This window comes from Tamandua tetradactyla, chromosome 16, assembly GCF_023851605.1.
Source record: "Tamandua tetradactyla isolate mTamTet1 chromosome 16, mTamTet1.pri, whole genome shotgun sequence".
Classification (NCBI taxonomy): Eukaryota; Metazoa; Chordata; class Mammalia; order Pilosa; family Myrmecophagidae; genus Tamandua; species Tamandua tetradactyla.
Genome location: NC_135342.1, coordinates 61,809,846 through 61,829,000, shown reverse-complemented (window position 1 = coordinate 61,829,000; position 19,155 = coordinate 61,809,846). Strand labels below are relative to the sequence as shown.

The 19,155-nt window shown below is 42.5% G+C and overlaps 1 protein-coding gene across 1 annotated transcript; it reads left to right on the top strand.

Annotated features, from left to right (window-relative positions):
- Nucleotides 1–2,110: 2,110 nt before the first annotated feature.
- DPEP3 (dipeptidase 3) lies at nucleotides 2,111–6,535 on the top strand. Its single transcript, XM_077133647.1, has 10 exons — nucleotides 2,111–2,550; nucleotides 2,852–2,978; nucleotides 3,479–3,608; nucleotides 3,695–3,836; nucleotides 4,117–4,186; nucleotides 4,291–4,467; nucleotides 4,775–4,859; nucleotides 5,432–5,507; nucleotides 5,962–6,097; nucleotides 6,189–6,535. Exons 1-10 carry the CDS (start codon nucleotides 2,288–2,290, stop codon nucleotides 6,429–6,431), a joined length of 1,449 nt encoding a protein of 482 aa, XP_076989762.1. The 5' UTR covers nucleotides 2,111–2,287; the 3' UTR covers nucleotides 6,432–6,535.
- Nucleotides 6,536–19,155: the final 12,620 nt, after the last annotated feature.

Sequence of the window (19,155 nt, the reverse complement as noted above, 5' to 3'; positions counted from 1 at the left end):
ATGGGTAACACATTATTGTGAGAATAATTAAAAGTACTGAATGGTGTGTGCATGTTATAGAAAGGGGAAGCTTAGCGGTATGTATGTCACCAGAAGTAAAGTTGGAGGTTAAAACATGGAAATGTACAACCCAGTGAATCTTGTAGTGGACAATGTCCATGATTAACTGTACAGATACAAAAAAGTTATCTCATGAACTAGAGTTGATGCACAACACTATTACAAGGAGTTAATAATAGAGTGTTACACGGGACAAAGGTACCTATTGCAAACTATGAACTATAGCTAACGGTAATATCTTAATATTCTTTCATCAGTAGTAACAAAGGCACCACACCAATATTAGGGGTCAATAATAGAGTACAAGAGGTATGGGATGTTTTCTTTTTCATTTTTGGAGTAATGAAAATGTTCTAAAATTGACCGTGGTGATGATAACACTCTGAGCCACTTGTATACTTCAGATGGACTGTATAGTGTGTGAACATATCTCAATAAAATTGCATTTAAAAAATCCAATCAGGCACAATTTTTCACCATGAAAACTAATTGATAACATACTCCATTGAAGCATTGGGCTTTAACTAAGTCACCATTAATTTGTAATGACTTTTGCCAATAATATGATTTAACTTAAGTTTAAGAAAACTTCTTAGTAGGTATAATAGCCCATGACAAACTCTGGGATCTGTCCTGTAACTACTTGTTGAAGGGTGCCTTTAAAACAACTGCTTTTTTCTTTCTTTGCTGGGTATGTATGTTATACAATAAAAAAGGTTGGGAAAAAAAAAAGAATACTTAAAAAAAAAAATTATTAGCAACATTGTCATTCGTTATTCAATGTCACTTAAAAGAAGACCACTATGGCAGAATCCAGTCAGGCTTCTCAGAGACCAAAATAAACCTTCACCCTCCCTCTTTGCCTTTTCTGAGAGACCTAAAGGTGGGGTAGCTGGATCTGACTTGATCCTTCACCTCGAGGCATAAGGAGGGAGTGATGAAGAAGAGGGCGCAGGGGTCACCCAGACCCCAAGACCTTTCTCCATGAGCCCACAAGGGGAGACTCACATTTCAGGGCCCAGGTGGGAGAGCAGAGGCAGACACAGATGCAGAACTTAGATGCGTCGGTGTTGTTGGCCACTCCTGGATGGCTCAGACACCACTCAGAAGTAGTTCTGAAATCAGCTGCCCTTGCACCGGGGGTTTTTCAGCTGCCCTTGCACCGGGGGTTTTTCAGCTGCAAACGAGTAATTAGACCATACAGGCCTCACACCAGCCTGGAGATCACTTTGTCTGGAAACAGGATTTCTGCCTCAAGTAAGATCATGTGTCAGACCAAGCCCCACTCACACTCTCAGCACCAAGGACCCAAACCTGACCCTGTCCCCCCAGCCCCAACCCTCACTCCCCACACATACTCTGTGCCTTAGAGGATCCACAACACAGTTGCGCTGCCAAATCCAGACCTGGGATGCCCTCTACACTCCTTTGTGCAACCCAGGCCCCATCACCTCTGAAGACTCAGCTACTGCTCTGGTGCCTCCACCAAATCCCCCTACCCACCACTCAACCCTCACCAGGGTCCCTCACAACTTCCCTTAGCCAGGATGGCCACATTATAGAAAGAGATGAAACATAAAGTGAATGGTGGAGTAGGTAACCCCCTTCCCAAGATAACCACTACTAACTAACATTTCGCATGCAGACTCCTCTAGGGTCCTTTTTCCTGTGAATGTATTAGGGTAGGTACAGAAACAAAATGCAACACTAGATGCGAAACAGAACGGCTCCTTCCATAAATATTGTTCTTAATTTTCATTTAACAATATGTAGCAAATCTTTTTCTGTCAGTTAAAAGATACAGACCTAATTCACTCTTCTGAGTCCGAGGTGGCTGTTCATTAAATATTTGACCTATTTTGGGTGGGACACATGCCTGTAGCCAAACTCTCACGCTTTCACTAGAGAAGGAGCATAAGAAGACCGCTGGCCCCTGGCAGCCTGGAGGCGAGTGGGCACAGGCAGCACAGGCCCGCCCGGCCCGCGGGGGGCGCTCTCCCAACTGGGCGCGGGAGGGTCGTGCCGCCCTCTAGGGGTCGCCCTGGGCAGCAGCGCTGCTCCTCGCTCGTTAGTCGTAGGATCTCGTGATTCCAGACCCTTCCTCGCGAGGCAGCGCTACTGGGTCGCTCACTTGAGACTCGGGTCCCCGTCGTCGCCCTCTGACCCTCGCGGGTCCCTCCTAGGCTCCCACGACCTCCGCTCCGCCCGCTTGCCCCACCCGAGCAGCATGTGGCCCGCGGGCTTCGAGGGTCCCCGCGCGCTCGGCCGGCGGCCTTTGCTGCGTCTCCTGCGTCTGCTGTTCCTGCTGCCGTTTCCACCGCCGCCCACGTCAGTAATCTACGCCCAGACCACGCCGGCCTCCCCCAAAGACCGGACCATGCCTGGGTTCCCCAGTGCCGCGACCACACTGCGTCCCCCCAGCGCCCCGAGCGTTCCCCATCTACGGGAGCGCGCGCGGGCCCTGATGCGAAACTTCCCACTCGTGGACGGGTGCGTAAGTGTGTCGCAGCTCAGCACACCCCTGGCAGTAGAGGGGTCCCGAAGACTATCGGGCTAGTGAGGAGGCTCCCTCACACCGCCTCTGGGTGCCCTTTCTTCTCATCACCCGTGGGTTCTCCCGTCCCACCCACCCCCACACACTAGCTTGCCGCGGTGGAATCCACCTTCCAAGCCCCACCATATGGTCAGAGTAACAGAGTGAAGTAGGATAAGACAGGCCCAAGCCTGGTCGCATGTCCTGCCTGACCTGGAGGCTGTGTCCTGCTCCAACCATGCCTTGATTCCCTTCCAGCCACAACAACCTGCCCTTCCTCCTGAGGAAGCTTTTCCAGAATAGGCTACAGGATATTAACCTGCGCAATTTCAGCCGTGGCCAGACCAGCCTGGACAGGCTTAGAGATGGCCTCGTGGGCGCCCAGGTACTATAGGGACACTCAGGGTGTCATGACGTGGTTGTTGGAGAATACTGGGGCCACAGAAACCTAAATGGCCAGGCCCTGGGTGACTAGGTACCATGGAAATACACAATGTAACATAATGTGGCTGCTGGGGGTGCACGGGTCTTGAAGTGTAAAACAGGCTGGCCACGTGTGCACTCAGGTTCTGTAGAGACATCCAGAAAGTGCCAGGAAATATCCTGGTGAGTGTGGGGGCCACTGGAACTGTAAAGGACAGAGTGGTTTGGCCTTGGACCATTCAGATAGCAAAGGAATAAGCAGCAGGTTGCAGTGTGTGGTAAGGCCACGGTTCGGCTGTTGGAAACAAATTTAACAGGCATCACGGTTTCATGGGGTCATGCAGGGCCTCACTTGGGACTTCTGGCCCAGTGGCTGCTGTGGGGGCTGAGGCAGGTGCGTCAGACCCAGGGAGTTTAGAAACCACCCTAGCTTCAGTCTGAACTCCCGTGCCTACCCCCTAGTTCTGGTCAGCCCACGTCCCATGCCAGAACCAAGACCAAGATGCCATGCGCCTCACGCTGGAGCAGATTGACTTCATCCGCCGCATGTGTGCCTCCTACTCAGAGCTGGAGCTTGTGACCTCAGCTGAAGGTGGGCTGGCAGGTGGGGGGATGGTCAGGTGCTCAGTCTGGTGGCACAGACCCCAGGCCCAGACTACTTACACTCTTTTCTTCCAGGTCTGAATGGCACTCAAAAGCTGGCCTGTCTCATTGGTGTGAATGGTGGTCACTCACTGGACAGCAGCCTCTCTGTGCTACGCAGTTTCTACCTGCTGGGAGTGCGCTACCTGACGCTCACTGTCACCTGCAGCACACCTTGGTGAGCACAGTGCCTGACCAGAGCAGAATAGCAGATGGTTTAGTAGGGACACTGCCCCATCCCTGGGGTGAACCTGACCAGAGAGTGGAGGAGAGAGGGTCCAAAGAGGGAGACTCTACTCCCAGCAGAGCCCTCATGCTCCCAGAAATCAGCTGGACCCAGATCCTCCATTCCTGTTCTGAAGATTGGATGGATGGACAGGCAGAGGGACTGAAGGGCCCCCAGGCTCTGGTGGCCAAGGTATGGTGAGCTAGATTGCCTTCCTTTGGCTGTCCTGCAGGGCAGAGAGTTCCACCAAGTTTAGATACCACCTCTACACCAATGTCAGTGGCTTGACAACCTTTGGTGAGGTGAGGACTCCTGTTCTGTATCCCACCTGCCCGTTCCCTACAGACAGGTACATGTACATGTGTGCCCTGTTAACCATCACCCCTCCCCAAAATTGTCCCTGCAGAAGGTAGTGGCAGAAATGAACCGCCTGGGCATGATGGTGGACTTGTCCTATGCTTCAGACACCTTGGCTCAGCGGACCCTGGAGGTTTCGCAGGCTCCTGTGATTTTCTCCCATTCAGCCAGCAGGGCCGTGTGCAACAACTCACTGAATGTACCTGATGACATCCTGCAGCTTCTGGTGAGTAGCCCCTCCAGCCCTCAAACCCAGAGCTAGGCATGCTTCATGCAATGACTCTTGACACTGAACAAAACTACCAGCCCAGGCCTCACACACTTCTGAACCTGAAGCTAGTTAACCTGATGCCATTTCTGAACACAGGGTCAAATTAGCTCTACAGAGGCACCCAACAAATCCAGAGAATGAAGTCTCTTCCAAGCCCTGAAGCCAGGATGGAACACTGTCCTACCAGGATCTGCAGAGCATGAGAGGGTGGTGGTCATGCCAGAAGGACTAAGCCGGGTGTCCATTTGTCTCATTCCTTTAGAAGAAAAATGGTGGCATTGTGATGGTGACGCTGTCGATGGGGGTGCTGCAGTGCAACCTGTTTGCTAACGTGTCCACCGTGGCAGGTGAGCCCCACCCAGCTCCTTAGGTACGCTCTTGCTATTGCTGTGGCCATGGGAACTCCTAGAACAGCTCCAGCAGTCTGTTATACCTCTTTGACAATTGCCAATCTCCCAACAACCCAGAGGCAGCAGACAGCTCTTTCGGGCCATCCAGATCTCATACTGCAGAGTCAGTGCTGATGGGAGTGTGGGAGGGGCAGTCGAACACACCACCCAGGTGTTAACAGTTTGCATCTCTGATGAGGACCTCAGAGGGCCTTATCCCTGCCTCGGACTGATGGACTGGCAGCACCTCAGGCCTCTGCCTGTGGGTCTCATTTTTGCTTCTAGTCCTTGCACCTCTGTCATCCCCCCATTCTCTGGGCATGACAAGTAGGGCTCCTTCAGACTCTTAGGCAGGATGGCTCTGGAAAAGAAAGGTTCCAGAGGGAAGGCTCTGAGATCCATGCAGGTCCATGATCCAGCCTGTAGCCACTTCAGAGCTTATGATTGGCTGTGAGCACTATGGAGTCACCTGTCATGGCCTGAGTGCTGTGGGCAGGGGTGGTCCACATCACTAACCCCCACTCCCCCAGATCACTTCGACCATATCAAGGCAGTCATTGGATCTGAGTTCATCGGGATTGGTGGAAATTATGACGGGTCTGGCCGGTGAGTGCTTCCATGGGGTTTGTCTCTTTCCCTTCCCTTCTATGCCGAGAGGCTTTTCGTCTTAGGGCCACGCCTTGTGGTCCTCCCATGCCCAGACTCTGGTCTTCCAGCCTACTTGAGACCTCCCCACTCCCAGGGCCTATCCGCCATACTCTCCCTGTCCGTCCTGTGGCCCGGTTATCATACTTGCTAAATGTTTCCCTGCCCCAGCCTGCTCATCTGCCTAGCTTGTGCTCCCACTCTCTGTCCAGCAGCCTTGTTGAGCCATCTGCTCAGTCAGCAGAGGCTGCAGAAGGTCAACCTTCAAGGAGCTTCCAAAGTCGCATTCAGGAGAGTGAAGAACGTACTTCCCTGAGCTTCAGTTTCCTATATATGACCGGGATAGGTGGGGCAGTGGGATCTAGGCCAGGATCAGGGCTGAGTTCCCATAGCTGACCAGTGGATGGCCACACAGGTTCCCTCAGGGGCTGGAGGACGTGTCCACATACCCTGTACTGATAGAGGAGTTGCTGAGTCGTGGCTGGACTGAAGAAGAGCTTCAGGGTGTCCTTCGTGGAAATCTGCTGCGGGTCTTCAGACAAGTGGAACAGGTATGCTGGACTGATCCAAAAGGACAGTGCAGTGGTCTGAATAGGTGAGGGAGGATCATGGGAACCACTGACTATTGACTTCTGCCCCCAGGTGAGAGAAGAAAACAGTGAACAGAATCCTGTGGAGGAGGAACTTCCAGACAGGCAACCGGGCAGTTCCTGTCACCCCCACCTCCTGCCTCAGCATCAGCGTGAACACCTGGTTTCCCACCTGGACATGAACAAATGGTCAAGTAATCAGGTCCTTCAGAAGCCCTCAAAAGCCCCCCTACACCTCATCCCAAGTTTTGTGGCTGTCGCCACTTTCTCAGTCCTCATCCTTTGGTTCTGGTGACCTGGCCAAGCCCCCAAATGTCACTGTGGCAGCCATGGACTCCCCACAAAGTCCCCTTCCTAGTTTTCCAGGCACAGTCATGCACTAAGAATAAACATTTTGGGCATGGAGCCAGGTTTGAGTGTCCTTCCTTCTTCATGGTGGGAGTGGGGTCCAGTGGACATAGCTGCCATCTGTTGACTTTAGGGGAGTCTTGCAGTTTTGCCCCAGCTGCTCAAAGTGGGTGGTTCCCATTTACCTCCAGCTTTGAGTTTCTTCAAAAGGGCAGAGGCATGTTACCAAATTCTTATGCTAAAAAGAGACTGAAGACAAAAAATAAAAATTAAAAAAAATAAAATAAAGCAAAAGAGACTGAGCCTCTGCAACACAATCCACAGAAGAGCCCACAAATGCACAGGGGAATTAAGTTCAATGGCAATCCCATCATGGAGTGGGACAGTGGGTGGCTAGGTTCCCAGTCCCCCTCAGAAAGGTTTAAATACATGTTTTTACAAAACTGATTTTAAAAAAATGAAGAACTTGATATGATACAATGATTTATAGAATAAACATAACATTTGGAAATAGCAGGAGAGAAAGTTTGGAGGGATTTTAGATTTTTCAGATAAGACCTTATTTTTTTTTAAATGATTTTTAATTGGGGGTGGGGAACCCACCAAGTCATTAAGCTTGAAAATAAAAAATCAGTTGCTTAGCTCGCTACAGGCTTCCCTTCTTTGGCCACTTTATTCTGAACCACAGGAGTGGGCCAGACCCAGATTAAATTCCTTCCTTGGGAACTTAAAACTGGAAGAAAGAGAGACTACAGTGCCACCTATTTTCCAAATCAATGTTCATATAAATGTCGGTCTATTTCCAAATTCTGTTTATTTGCACTATGTGTTTTTCATTGTATCAGTACCACATTGTCTTAATTATGTCAACTACAAAATAAGTTTTGAGATCTGGTAGAGTGAGTCCTCCCACCATTTTTACTATAAGAGTTTTATATTAATCATTGTTTGATTAGATAAGCAAAACCACTGTGAATGATGTAAAATAAGGGATTTATTATAAGATGTAGACCTTATGCAAATGTGGAAACTGGTGGAGAAATCTGCAAGTCTGTTACAGACTTAGCAGAAATATCTGTGCATGTGTACCAAAAGACAGGAGATGTGTTCAGAGAAGCATTATTATTTTTTTTAATTTATTAATTTTATTTTTTTAAATACCAAAAAAACACCAAACACAAACATTCCTATTTTGATCATTCCATTCTGTGTATATAATCAGTAATTCACAATATCATTCATCATCATGATCATTTCTTGGCACATTTGCATCTATTCAGAAAAAAAAATTAAATGAAAACAAAAAAAATGTATACGTACCATCCCTTACCCCTCCCTTTCATTGATCACTAGCATTTCAAATTAATTTTAACATTTGTTTCCCCTATTATTTATTTTTATTCCATATGTTCTACTCTGTCTGTTGACAAGGTAGAAAAAAGGAGCATCAGACACAAGGTTTTTGCAATCACACAGTCACATTGTGAAAGCTATATCATTATACAATCATCCTCAAGAAACATGGCTACTGGAACACAGCTCTACATTTTCAGGCAGTTCCCTCCAGCCTCTCCATTACATCTTGAATAACAAAGTGATATCTACTTAATGTGTAAGAATAACTTCCAGGATAACCTCTGACTCTGGAATCTATTAGCCATTGACACTTTGTCTCATTTCACTCTTCCCCCTTTTGGTCAAAAAAGATTTTCTCAATCCCCTGACGCTGAGTCCCAGCTCATTGTAGGGTTTTTCTCAATCCCTTGATGCTGAGTCTCAGCTCATTCTAGGATTTCTGTCCCACGTTGCCAGGAAGGTCCACACCCGTGGGAGTCATGTCCCAAGTAGACAGGGGGAAGGCAGTGAGTTTGCTTGTTGTGTTGGCTAGAGAGAGAGAGGCCGCATCTGAACAACAAAAGAGGTTCTCTTGGGGGTGACTCTTAGGCCTAATTTTAAGTAGGCTTGACCTATCCTTTGTGGGGTTAAGTTTCATATGAACAAACCCCAAGACTGGGGGCTCAGCCTATAGCTTTTGTCGTCCACACTGCTTGTGAGAATATCAAGAATTCAACTTGAGGAGGTTGAATTTTCCCTGTTCTCACCATTCCCCGAAGGGGACTTTGCAAATACTTTTTTATTCACTGTTCAATGCACTCTGGGATTTATTGGGGCATCACTCTGGACAAACCAACAAAATCTCATGTCCTTGAACTTATGGTGTTCAGTTAAGCTGTCTACATAAATTATATTAGGAAATGCATTAGTCAAAATATAAATTTTGTTCCAAATAAACATTTTTTGCTTTAGTCTCACACATAAGTTGAAATTTTAAAATATTAATTACCATCTATTTTCAGCACCCTGCAGTAATGACATTCCTTTGTTCTTCCTCATGCAAAAACATTTTTAAAATTTGTACATTTAGTCACTATTATTATACACTCTAGGCATTCCTAGATTATACCATCTCAATCTTTATTGTCTATCTCTCTTTCTGATTTCATTTGTGCCCTCAGCCCTCCTCCTTCTATCATTCTCACATTCAGCTTCATTCAGTGTTTTAACATAATTGTATTACAGTTAGGTGATATTGTGCTGTCCATTTCTGAGTTTTTACATTCAGTCTTGTTGCACAATCTGTACGCCTTCAACTCGAATTACCCAATATCTTACCCTATTTCTATCTCCTGATGGTCTCTGTTACCAACAAAATCTCCAAGTTTATTCACTAATGTCAGTTCATATCAGTGAGACCATACAGTATTTGTCCTTTTGTTTCTGGCTAATCTCACTCAGTATAATGTCCTTAAAGTCCATCCATGTTGTTACATACTTCATAACTTTATCTTGTCTTACAGCTGCATAATATTCCATCGTATATATATACCACACAGTTTGTTTAGCCACTTGTCTGTTGATGGACATTTTGGCTGTTTCCATCTGTTTGCAATTGTAAATAATGCTGCTATAAACATTGGTGTGCAAATGTCCGTTTGTGTCCTTGCCCTCATATCCTCTGAGTAGATACCTAGCAATGGTATTGCTGGGTCATATGGCAATTCTATACCTGGCTTCCTGAGGAACTGCCAAACTGCCTTCCACAGTGGTTGTACCATTTTACATTCCCACCAACAGTGGATAAGTGTGCCTCTTTCTGCACATACTCTCCAGCACTTGTCATTTTCTGTTTTATTGATAATGGCCATTCTGGTGAGTGTGAGATGATAGCTCATTGTGGTTTTGCATTTCTCTAATAGCCAGGGAAGTTGAGCATCTCTTCATGTGCCTTTTGGCCATTTGTATTTCCTCTCCTGTGAAGTGTCTGTTCAAGTCTTTTGCCCATTTTGTAATTGTGTTGGCTGTCTTTTTGTTGTTGCGTTGAACAATCTCTTTATAAATTCTGGACACTAGACCTTTATCTGATATGTCGTTTCCAAATACTGTCTCCCATTGTGTAGACTGTCTTTTTACTTTCTTGATGAAGTTCTTTGATGCGCAAAAGTGTTTAATTTTGAGGAGTTCCCATTTATTTCTTTCTTTCTCCAATGTTCTTGCTTTGGGTGTAAGGTCTAGAAAACCTCCTCTAAGTATAAGATTTATAAGATATTTCTCTACATTTTCTTCTAACAGTTTTATGGTCTTAGATCTAATGTTTAGGTCTTTGATCCATTTTGAGTTAACTTTTGTATAGGGTGTGAGATATGGGTCCTCTTTCATTCTTTCGCATATGGATATCCAGTTCTCTAGGCACCATTTATTAAACAGACTATTCTGTCCCAGGTGAGAGAAGCATTATTTTTAATTCCAAAATGGAAACAACCCAACAGTAGAGAAATGAATTGTAACTTATTAACTGAATGGGATAGTACGCAACCATGAAAAATAACAAACTACAACACCTTACACTTTAGATGATTCTCACAAAATACCTTTGAGTGAAAGAAGCTCGACACAGTGTGCTGGTTTGTAAGGATGTGTGTACCCTAGAAAAGCCATGTTTTAATCTTAATTCTATTTTGTAATGGCAACTGTTTCTTCTAATCCCTATTCAATACTGTATGTTTGAAACTGTAATTAGATCATCTTCTTGGAGTTGTAATTTAGGGAGTCACATCTTGATGTGATCTTGATTTGATTTAATCAAGAGTGGTTGTTAAACTGGATTAGGTGGAAGCGTGTCTCCACTCATTTGGGTGTGTCTTGATTAGCTTACTGGAATCCTATAGAAGAGGAAACATTTTGGAGAAAGAGAGATTCAGAGAGAGCAGAGCAGAACAACATAGCCACGAGAAGCAGAGTCCACCAGCCAGCGACCTTTGGCAATGAAGAAGGAAAATGCCTCCCAAGGAGCTTCATGAAACAGGAAGCCAGGAGAAGAAGCTAGCAGATGACACTGTGTTCGCCATGTGCCTTCTCATTTCAGAGAGAAACTCTGAACTTCATGGCCTTCTTGAATCAAGTTATCTTTCCCTGGATGCCTTTGATTGGACATTTCTATAGACTTGTTGTAATTGGGACATTTTCTCAGCCTTAGAACTGTAAACTAGCAACTTATTAAATTCCCCTTTTAAAAAGCCATTCCGTTTCTGGTATATTGCCTTTTGGCAGCTAGCAAAGTAGAACATACAGGATAGTATATTGTATCATTCCATTTATATGAACTACAAAGGCAGGAAAAACTTACCTATGCTATACCTGGGGGAGATAGTGACTAGACAGGGGCATGAGGAGGGCCTCTGGGTTGCTGATAAAGGGTTGTTACTTGATTTGGGTGCTGGTTTCATGGGTTTGTCATTTTGTGAACATTTAGCATGCTCGACATTTAATGATATGTGAACTTTTCAGTATGTATATTATTCTTCGGCAAAAAGTTTGTAAAAAATAGAAGAGACTAAGCAATGCTCAGGGTTGCACGCATAAATCTACAAAGGAAAGCAAGGAAGTGATTATCATAAAAAGCAGGATATTGTCAGAAAAGTGCCTGAGGAAAAGGGCAGCAATCAGAGGGAACATGAAGGGAGCTTCTCAGCAATATGTATACTTTGACCTGGATGATGACTATTTAGATGTTTATTTAGTGATAATACACTAAGCTGTCAAATAGTGTAAACAGCCCCCTGCTCCACCCTTCTCTCTCCTCACCTGCCCCATCCCCCAAGTTCCATTCTCCTGGCAGGTGTTGGTCTTTAAATAAATAAATAATAACCAACCAATCAATCTGCCAGCTCTGTAGTCATCAATTTTAGATAATATCTATTGGCTTTCTATTTTGGAAGATGAGGACTTATAGCTGTCTTACTTCCCTATTCTCCACTTACCATCCTCTAAGTATGGTAATGATTTGGTTAAGGACATAATAGTCTCATTATTACGCCCAAGTACATATCACTCAATGAAATGGCAGATGGCAAGTTGGGCTCTAGGATTGTGTTAACTTTCTTGCATAACTTCCTGTTTTTCACGGAATTAGTGAATCCCTTTTTACTTTGCTCTGCTATTTTTGACCCTCTAGCTGAGTTTTCACGCCCCTCCCACGATTCTGTGTGTGTTCAGTGATTTTATGAACAGCCACTTTGCCCATTGGGAATCCCCCGGATGCCAGGATCTCCAAGGGTTTACTCTGAGGCAGTTCGGTTTTCCCAGGCGTGTCCCCAGTCACATGCCTGGGGGATCTATAAGCTGGGTTACTGGTATCCTGGAGCAGGAAGGCAGCAGGAGAGGAAGTCTTTCCGTTCAGGAGGCAGATTTCACTAGGCTCTGTGTTTTTCCTGCATCCTGCATCTCGTCCTTTTCTAGACACACTAACTCCAAGTTGAGAGTGGTCAGGTCAGGTTTTCCCAGACTCTGCTCCCTTTGCCTTGCAGTGGGCAACCGCTAGTGTCCAACGGGGTTGGAATTTGGAGGACAACTCCTCCTTAGGCTTTCAAATCCCTCCCTGTTTTCATTATCAAATGCCCTCAATTCTCAGCCTTCCTGGAATCTCCAGAACCAAGCACTGCCTCCAGTCTGTGTGCCCTCAGCCTGTTGACTACTGCTCTGGTGCCTGTGTTCCTATATTCTGTTGAGGGACTACAGATGTCTATAATTTCATGGGGCAATGGATCTGCATTTCATCTCCTTGTTTGGGATGACTTTCAAGAGAAGTAGACAGAAATATCTTTACTCTGCCTTCTTAGATTTCTGGTCTAAAGAAGACAATGATTTCAAGAGATAATAATTCCAACACTTTATAGGCCATGGTTTACTCATCTATCAAACATTTACTAGAAGGTTTATAGGTACCTGCACAGGCAGAATAAGGCCTGGAAGCTCTTTTGTAAGTTAATCACAGATTTAAAAAATCATAATTTAAAAAGATGTCTATTATTTCTAGTTGTGAAAATAACACATGCTTGCAAAAATTCAAGTATTATACAAGTAGATCAGAGGGAAAGTGACTCAAGATGACATTTTTAACAGTTTGATGAATTTAGAGTATACATGTCATCAGATTTTTTTTTGCACATATATTAAAATAAAAAGTAGTTCTCACATTTTCATTTGGCACTATATCGTAGATATCTTTCTCTGTCATGTAATAATTACAGATCTATCTCACTCTCCTAAGCTGGGTTATAATTATTTCATGAAATATTTGACCCAGGTGGAGTTCACCCAACTTTAGCCTGGATCCATACTGGGCCTCTTGGAGCTTCAGATCTATTTGGGGCCTCATGTCAGTGAGAACCCCTGCAAGAGTTTATGTGCTCCATGCATCATTTAGTTTTCTTCCTCAGGCAGTTTCCCAAATTAAAGTGTAGCCTGGAAGTCCAGGGGGAGGGGGAATGGAAGTACACCAGCATCTCTAAGGAGAAACTCACAGACTCTAGGTTGTCTTCCTTTAGACAGACAATTCTGGGAGGATTTCTTGCTTCTCAGAGATCTTAATAGAATTGAGTCTCTGTTATCAATGGCAGTGACTTCAATAATACACACTCATTTTGGCCTTTTCTCCTTCCCTATCTCCCTTTCTCAATTCCTTCACTCTGCTTCCTGGGATCACCTCCCAAAGAACCACACCTGACAAAAGGTAAGATCTGCTTTAAAGGGAACCCAAACTAAGAGTGTTTCATTTTCATTTAGCTCTATTTAAACTATTATTTTTTATTTCCATTATGAATTCTTTAACTCATGTGTTGACAGTTTTTTCCCTTAATTTCCAAATTTGTAAAGATTTTTAAATTTATCACTTTGTTAATAACTTCTAAACCGATAACAATGTGGTCACAGATGATATATCTTCTTGGAACTTTGTGGAGACACTCTATTTTTTAATCAGCTATAATCAATTTACAAACAAAATGCTCCAGTCTTATATGTACAATTTGATCATCATTTTTAACAAACACATATAATCATCATCATAATGTTATAGAACATTTCCATCATCCCAAAAATTCCTTCATGCCCCTTTGACCCTGCTTTCTGGCCCTAAAGTTTGGCCATTTCCAGAATTTCATGTAAATAGAATCATATAGTATATAATTTTTTGTATCTGGTTTTTTTGACTTAGCACATTGCTTTTGAGATTCATCCCTTTTGTTGCATGTGTTATTATTTTTTCCCTTTTTATTGCTGAGCAGTTTTCCACTGTAGGGATATACAGAGTTTATTTATCTCTTCACCAGTAGATAGATGTTTGGGTTGTTTCCAGTTTGGGGCTATCATGAACAATGGCTGTTATGACAATTAAATTAAAGTCTCTCTGTGGACATATGTTTTCATTTCTCTTAGGTAAAGACCTAAGTGTAGCATTGCTGGAATGTATGGTAAATGTATGTTTAACTGTTTAAGAGGCTCGCAAACTTTTTTCCAGCATGGCTACTATTTTCCATTCCCAAAAGCAATGCATGAGAACTTCAATTGCTCCACATTCTCACCAACACTGTGTATTGTCATTTTTTGTGTGTTTTGCTTTATTTTATTTTTTGCATGGGCTGAGAATTGAACCTGGGTCTCCGTTATGGCTGGCAAGCATTCTTTCACTGAACCACCCATGTAACTCATCACTTTTTAAATTTTTGCTATTCTAGTAGGTGTATAGTGGTATCGCATTATGGTTTTCATTTGCATTTCATATATATATAAATTTAATTAAACCTTTTGAGGGGAAGTCTCTTTAAATATTTTTCCTATTTTTAAATATGGTTGTTTTATTATTGAGGGTTTTAAAAATTCTTGTAAAATACTTTGGAGACTCACAAGAAAATAGGCCAAGCCCCTGATTTTGAGGCTTGCCCTTAGGAAACATTTCTGTAGAGGAGAAGATAAGGCTACCTATAATGAGGCCTAACAGTTGCTTCCAGGAAACTTCTTTTGTTGCTTAGATGTGGCCTCTCTCTCTCTAAGTCCAACTCTGTAAGGAAAACCATTACCCTTTCCCCTACATGGGACATGACATTCAGGGTTGAAAGTCACCCTGACAATGTAGGGCATGGCTCCCAGGGATGAGTCTGGCCCTGGCATGTGGGATTGACAACGGCTTCCTGATCAAAAGGGGGGAAAGATGTGTAATGATATAAGGCATCATTATGTTTAACAGGAAAACATCAACGATACCACAGCAACACCAGGGATAAATAATGGGGGGAGGAAGAAGAGTTAAGAGGAGGTTTAAATTTCCTATTTGGTGAGGGTGTGTATATTGGTTATCTTTCTCTTTGGAAGAGTGAAATTATTTAAAATTGCAAATGTTGATGGACTGTTGACTTCGGACATCATACCAGATGCCCAATGAATGGAAGTGGCTGAAGGATGCACCGACTGAGAAGTAGATTGTCGAACAGTGGTATATGCATATGATCGAATGTTGTGCTGCTATATAAAGGAACGAAGTTGTGAGGCATGCAACATTGTGAATGAAGCAGTGGGACATTTGGTGAGGTGAAGTAAGCCAGAAACAAAAGAACAAATATTGTGTGGTCTCAGTTAGAAAATACTTACAAGAAAACAGGGACGTAACAAATGAAATCAGAAGGAAAGATAGAAGATGAAGACTGAGATGGTATAATCTAGGAATGCCTAGAGTGTACAATGATAGTGACTAAATGTACAAATTAAAAAAATTTTTTTTTGTTTTTTTGCATGAGGAAGAACAAAAAAATGTCAATATTGCAGGGTGTTGAAAATAGATGGTAATTCATATTTTAAAACTTTAACTTATGTGTAAGACTAAAGCAAAAAATGTTTATTTGGTACAAAGTTTATAATTTGATTAGTGCATTTCCTAATATAGCTTATGTGGACAGTTTAATTGAACACCATAAGTACATGGAACCTTGAATAGGGCATGAGATTTTGTAGGTTTGTCCAGAGTGATGCCCCGATAAATCCCAGAGTGATTTGAACAGTGAATAAAAAAGTATCTGCAAAGTCCCCTTGGGGGAATGACAAGAAAGGGGGGAAATTCAACTTCCCCATTTGGAGAATTCCTGATATTCTCACAAGCAGTGAGGACAACCAAAGCAATAGGCCGAGCCTTCAATCTTGGGGTTTGTTCATATGAAACTTATCCCCACAAAGGATAGACTAATCCTACTTAAAATTAGGCCTAAGAATCACCCTCCAGAGAACCTCTTTTGTTGCTGAGAAGTGGCCTCTCTCTCTTAGCAAACATGACAAGGAAACTCACTGTCCTCCCTCTCTCTACGTGGGACATGACTCCCAGGGGTGTAAACCTTCCTGGCAATGTGGGACAGAAATCCTAGAATGAGCTGGGACTCAGCATCAAGAGATTGAGAAAACCATCTCGACCAAAAAGGGGAAGAGAGAAATGAGACAAAATAAAGGGTCAATGACTGAGAGATTTCAGAGTCAAGAGATTATCCTGGAGGTTATTCTTATGCATTATATAGATATCCCCTTTTTCGTTTAAATTGTATTAGAGAGGCTAGAGGAAAGTGCCTGAAACTGTAGAGCTGTGTTCCAGCAGCCATGTTTCCTGAAGATGGATGTATAATGATATAGCTTTCGCAATGTGACTATGTGATTGTCAAAACCTTGCGTCTGATGCTCCTTTTATCTATGGTATAGACAGATGAGTAAAACATATGGATTAAAAATAAATAAATAATAGGAGGACAAATGTTAAAATAAATTTAGTAGATTGAAATGCTAGTAATCAATGAAAGGGAGTGGTAAGGGGTATAGCAAAAAATAAGGGAGACAAAGACTAAAATATATTGGGTCGATGGAAATACTAGCAGTCAATGAGAGGGAGGGGTAAGGGGTATGCTATGTATGAGTTTTTTCTTTTTTCTTTTTATTTCTTTTTCTGAATTGATGCAAATGTTCTAAGAAATGATCATGGTGATGAATATATAACTATGTGATGATATTGTGAGTTATTGATTATATACCAAGAATGCAATGATAATATGGTAAGAATGTTCGTGTTTGTATGTTGTTATGTTTAAAAACATTAAAAAAAAGAAAGAAAGAAAGAAAACACGGAAAGAATGTAAACTCTTATAGCAATTACATTTAGTTCAGAGTGGTAATTGTTATTTCTGGATTTTGAGAGGCTGTTATATATATCTATATAAGAATGAAGCCGATTGGGTTGGGATTAAGATAATTCAGAATACAGGGGTAAAGAAGACATTGTCTGTATCTTAGAACTCATCTACTCTTTTTTTTTATTAATTAACGGAAAAAAAGAAATTAACCCAACATTTAGAAATCATACCATTCTACATATGCAATCAGTAATTCTTAACATCATCACATAGATGCATGATCATCGTTTCTTAGTACATTTGCATCAGTTTAGAAGAACTAGCAACACAACAGAAAAAGATATAGAATGTTAATATAGAGAAAAGAAATAAAAGTAATAATAATAGTAAAACAAAACAAAACAAAACAAAACAACAAAAAAAAACCTATAGCTCAGATGCAGCTTCATTCAGTATTTTAACATGATTACTTTACACTTAGGTATTATTGTGCTATCCATTTTTGAGTTTTTGTATCTAGTCCTATTGCACAGTCTGTATCCCTTCAGCTCCAATTACCCATTATCTTACCCTGTTTCTAACTCCTGCTGGACTCTGTTACCAATGACATATTCCAAGTTTATTCTCGAATGTCCGTTCACATCAGTGGGACCATACAGTATTTGTCCTTTAGTTTTTGGCTGGACTCACTCAGCATAATGTTCTCTAGGTCCATCCATGTTATTACATGCTTCATAAGTTTATCCTGTCTTAAAGCTGCATAATATTCCATCGTATGTATATACCACAGTTTGTTTAGCCACTCGTCTGTTGATGGACATTTTGGCTGTTTCCATCTCTTTGCAATTGTAAATAAAGCTGCTATAAACATTGGTGTGCAAATGTCTGTTTGTGTCTTTGCCCTTAAGTCCTTTGAGTAGATACCTAGCAATGGTATTGCTGGGTCATACAGCAATTCTATATTCAGCTTTTTGAGGAACCGCCAAACTGCCTTCCACAGTGGTTGCACCATTTGACATTCCCACCAACAGTGGATAAGTGTGCCTCTTTCTCCGCATCCTCTCCAGCACTTGTCATTTTCTGTTTTGTTGATAATGGCCATTCTGGTGGGTGTGAGATGATATCTCATTGTGGTTTTGATTTGCATTTCTCTAATGGCCAGGGACATTGAGCATCTCTTAATGTGCTTCTTGGCCATTTGTATTTCCTCTTCTGGTAGGTGTCTGTTCAAGTCTTTTTCCCATTTTGTAATTGGATTGGCTGTCTTTTTGTTGTTGAGTTGAACAATCTTTCCATAAATTCTGGATACTAGACCTTTATCTGATATGTCATTACCAAATATTGTCTCCCATTGTGTAGGCTGTCTTTTTACTTTCTTGATGAAGTTCTTCGATGCACAAAAGTGTTTAATTTTGAGGAGCTCCCATTTATTTATTTCCTTCTTCAGTCCTCTTGCTTTAGGTTTAAGGTCCATAAAACCGCCTCCAATTGTAAGTTTCATAAGATATCTCCCTACATTTTCCTCTAACCGTTTTATGGTCTTAGACCTAATGTTTAGATCTTTGATCCATTTTGAGTTAACTTTTGTATAGGGTGTGAGATACGGGTCTTCTTTCATTCTTTTGCATATGGAAATCCAGTTCTGTAGGCACCATTTATTGAAGAGACTGTTCTGTCCCAGGTGAGTTGGCTTGACTGCCTTATCAAAGATCAAATGTCCATAGATGAGAGGGTCTATATCTGAGCACTCTATTCGATTCCATTGGTCGATATATCTATCTTTATGCCAATACCATGCTGTTTTGACCACTGTGGCTTCATAATATGCCTTAAAGTCTGGCAGCGCGAGACCTCCAGCTTCGTTTTTTTTCTTCAAGATGTTTTTAGCAATTCGGGGCACCCTGCCCTTCCAGATAAATTTGCTTATTGGTTTTTTTTCTATTTCTGAAAAATAAGTTGTTGGGATTTTGATTGGTATTGCATTGAATCTGTAGATCAATTTAGGTAGGATTGACATCTTAATTATATTTAGTCTTCCAATCCATGAACACGGTATGCCCTTCCATCTATTTAGGTCTTCTGTGATTTCTTTTAGCAGTTTTTTGTAGTTTTCTTTATATAGGTTTTTTGTCTCTTTAGTTAAATTTATTCCTAGGTATTTTATTCTTTTAGTTG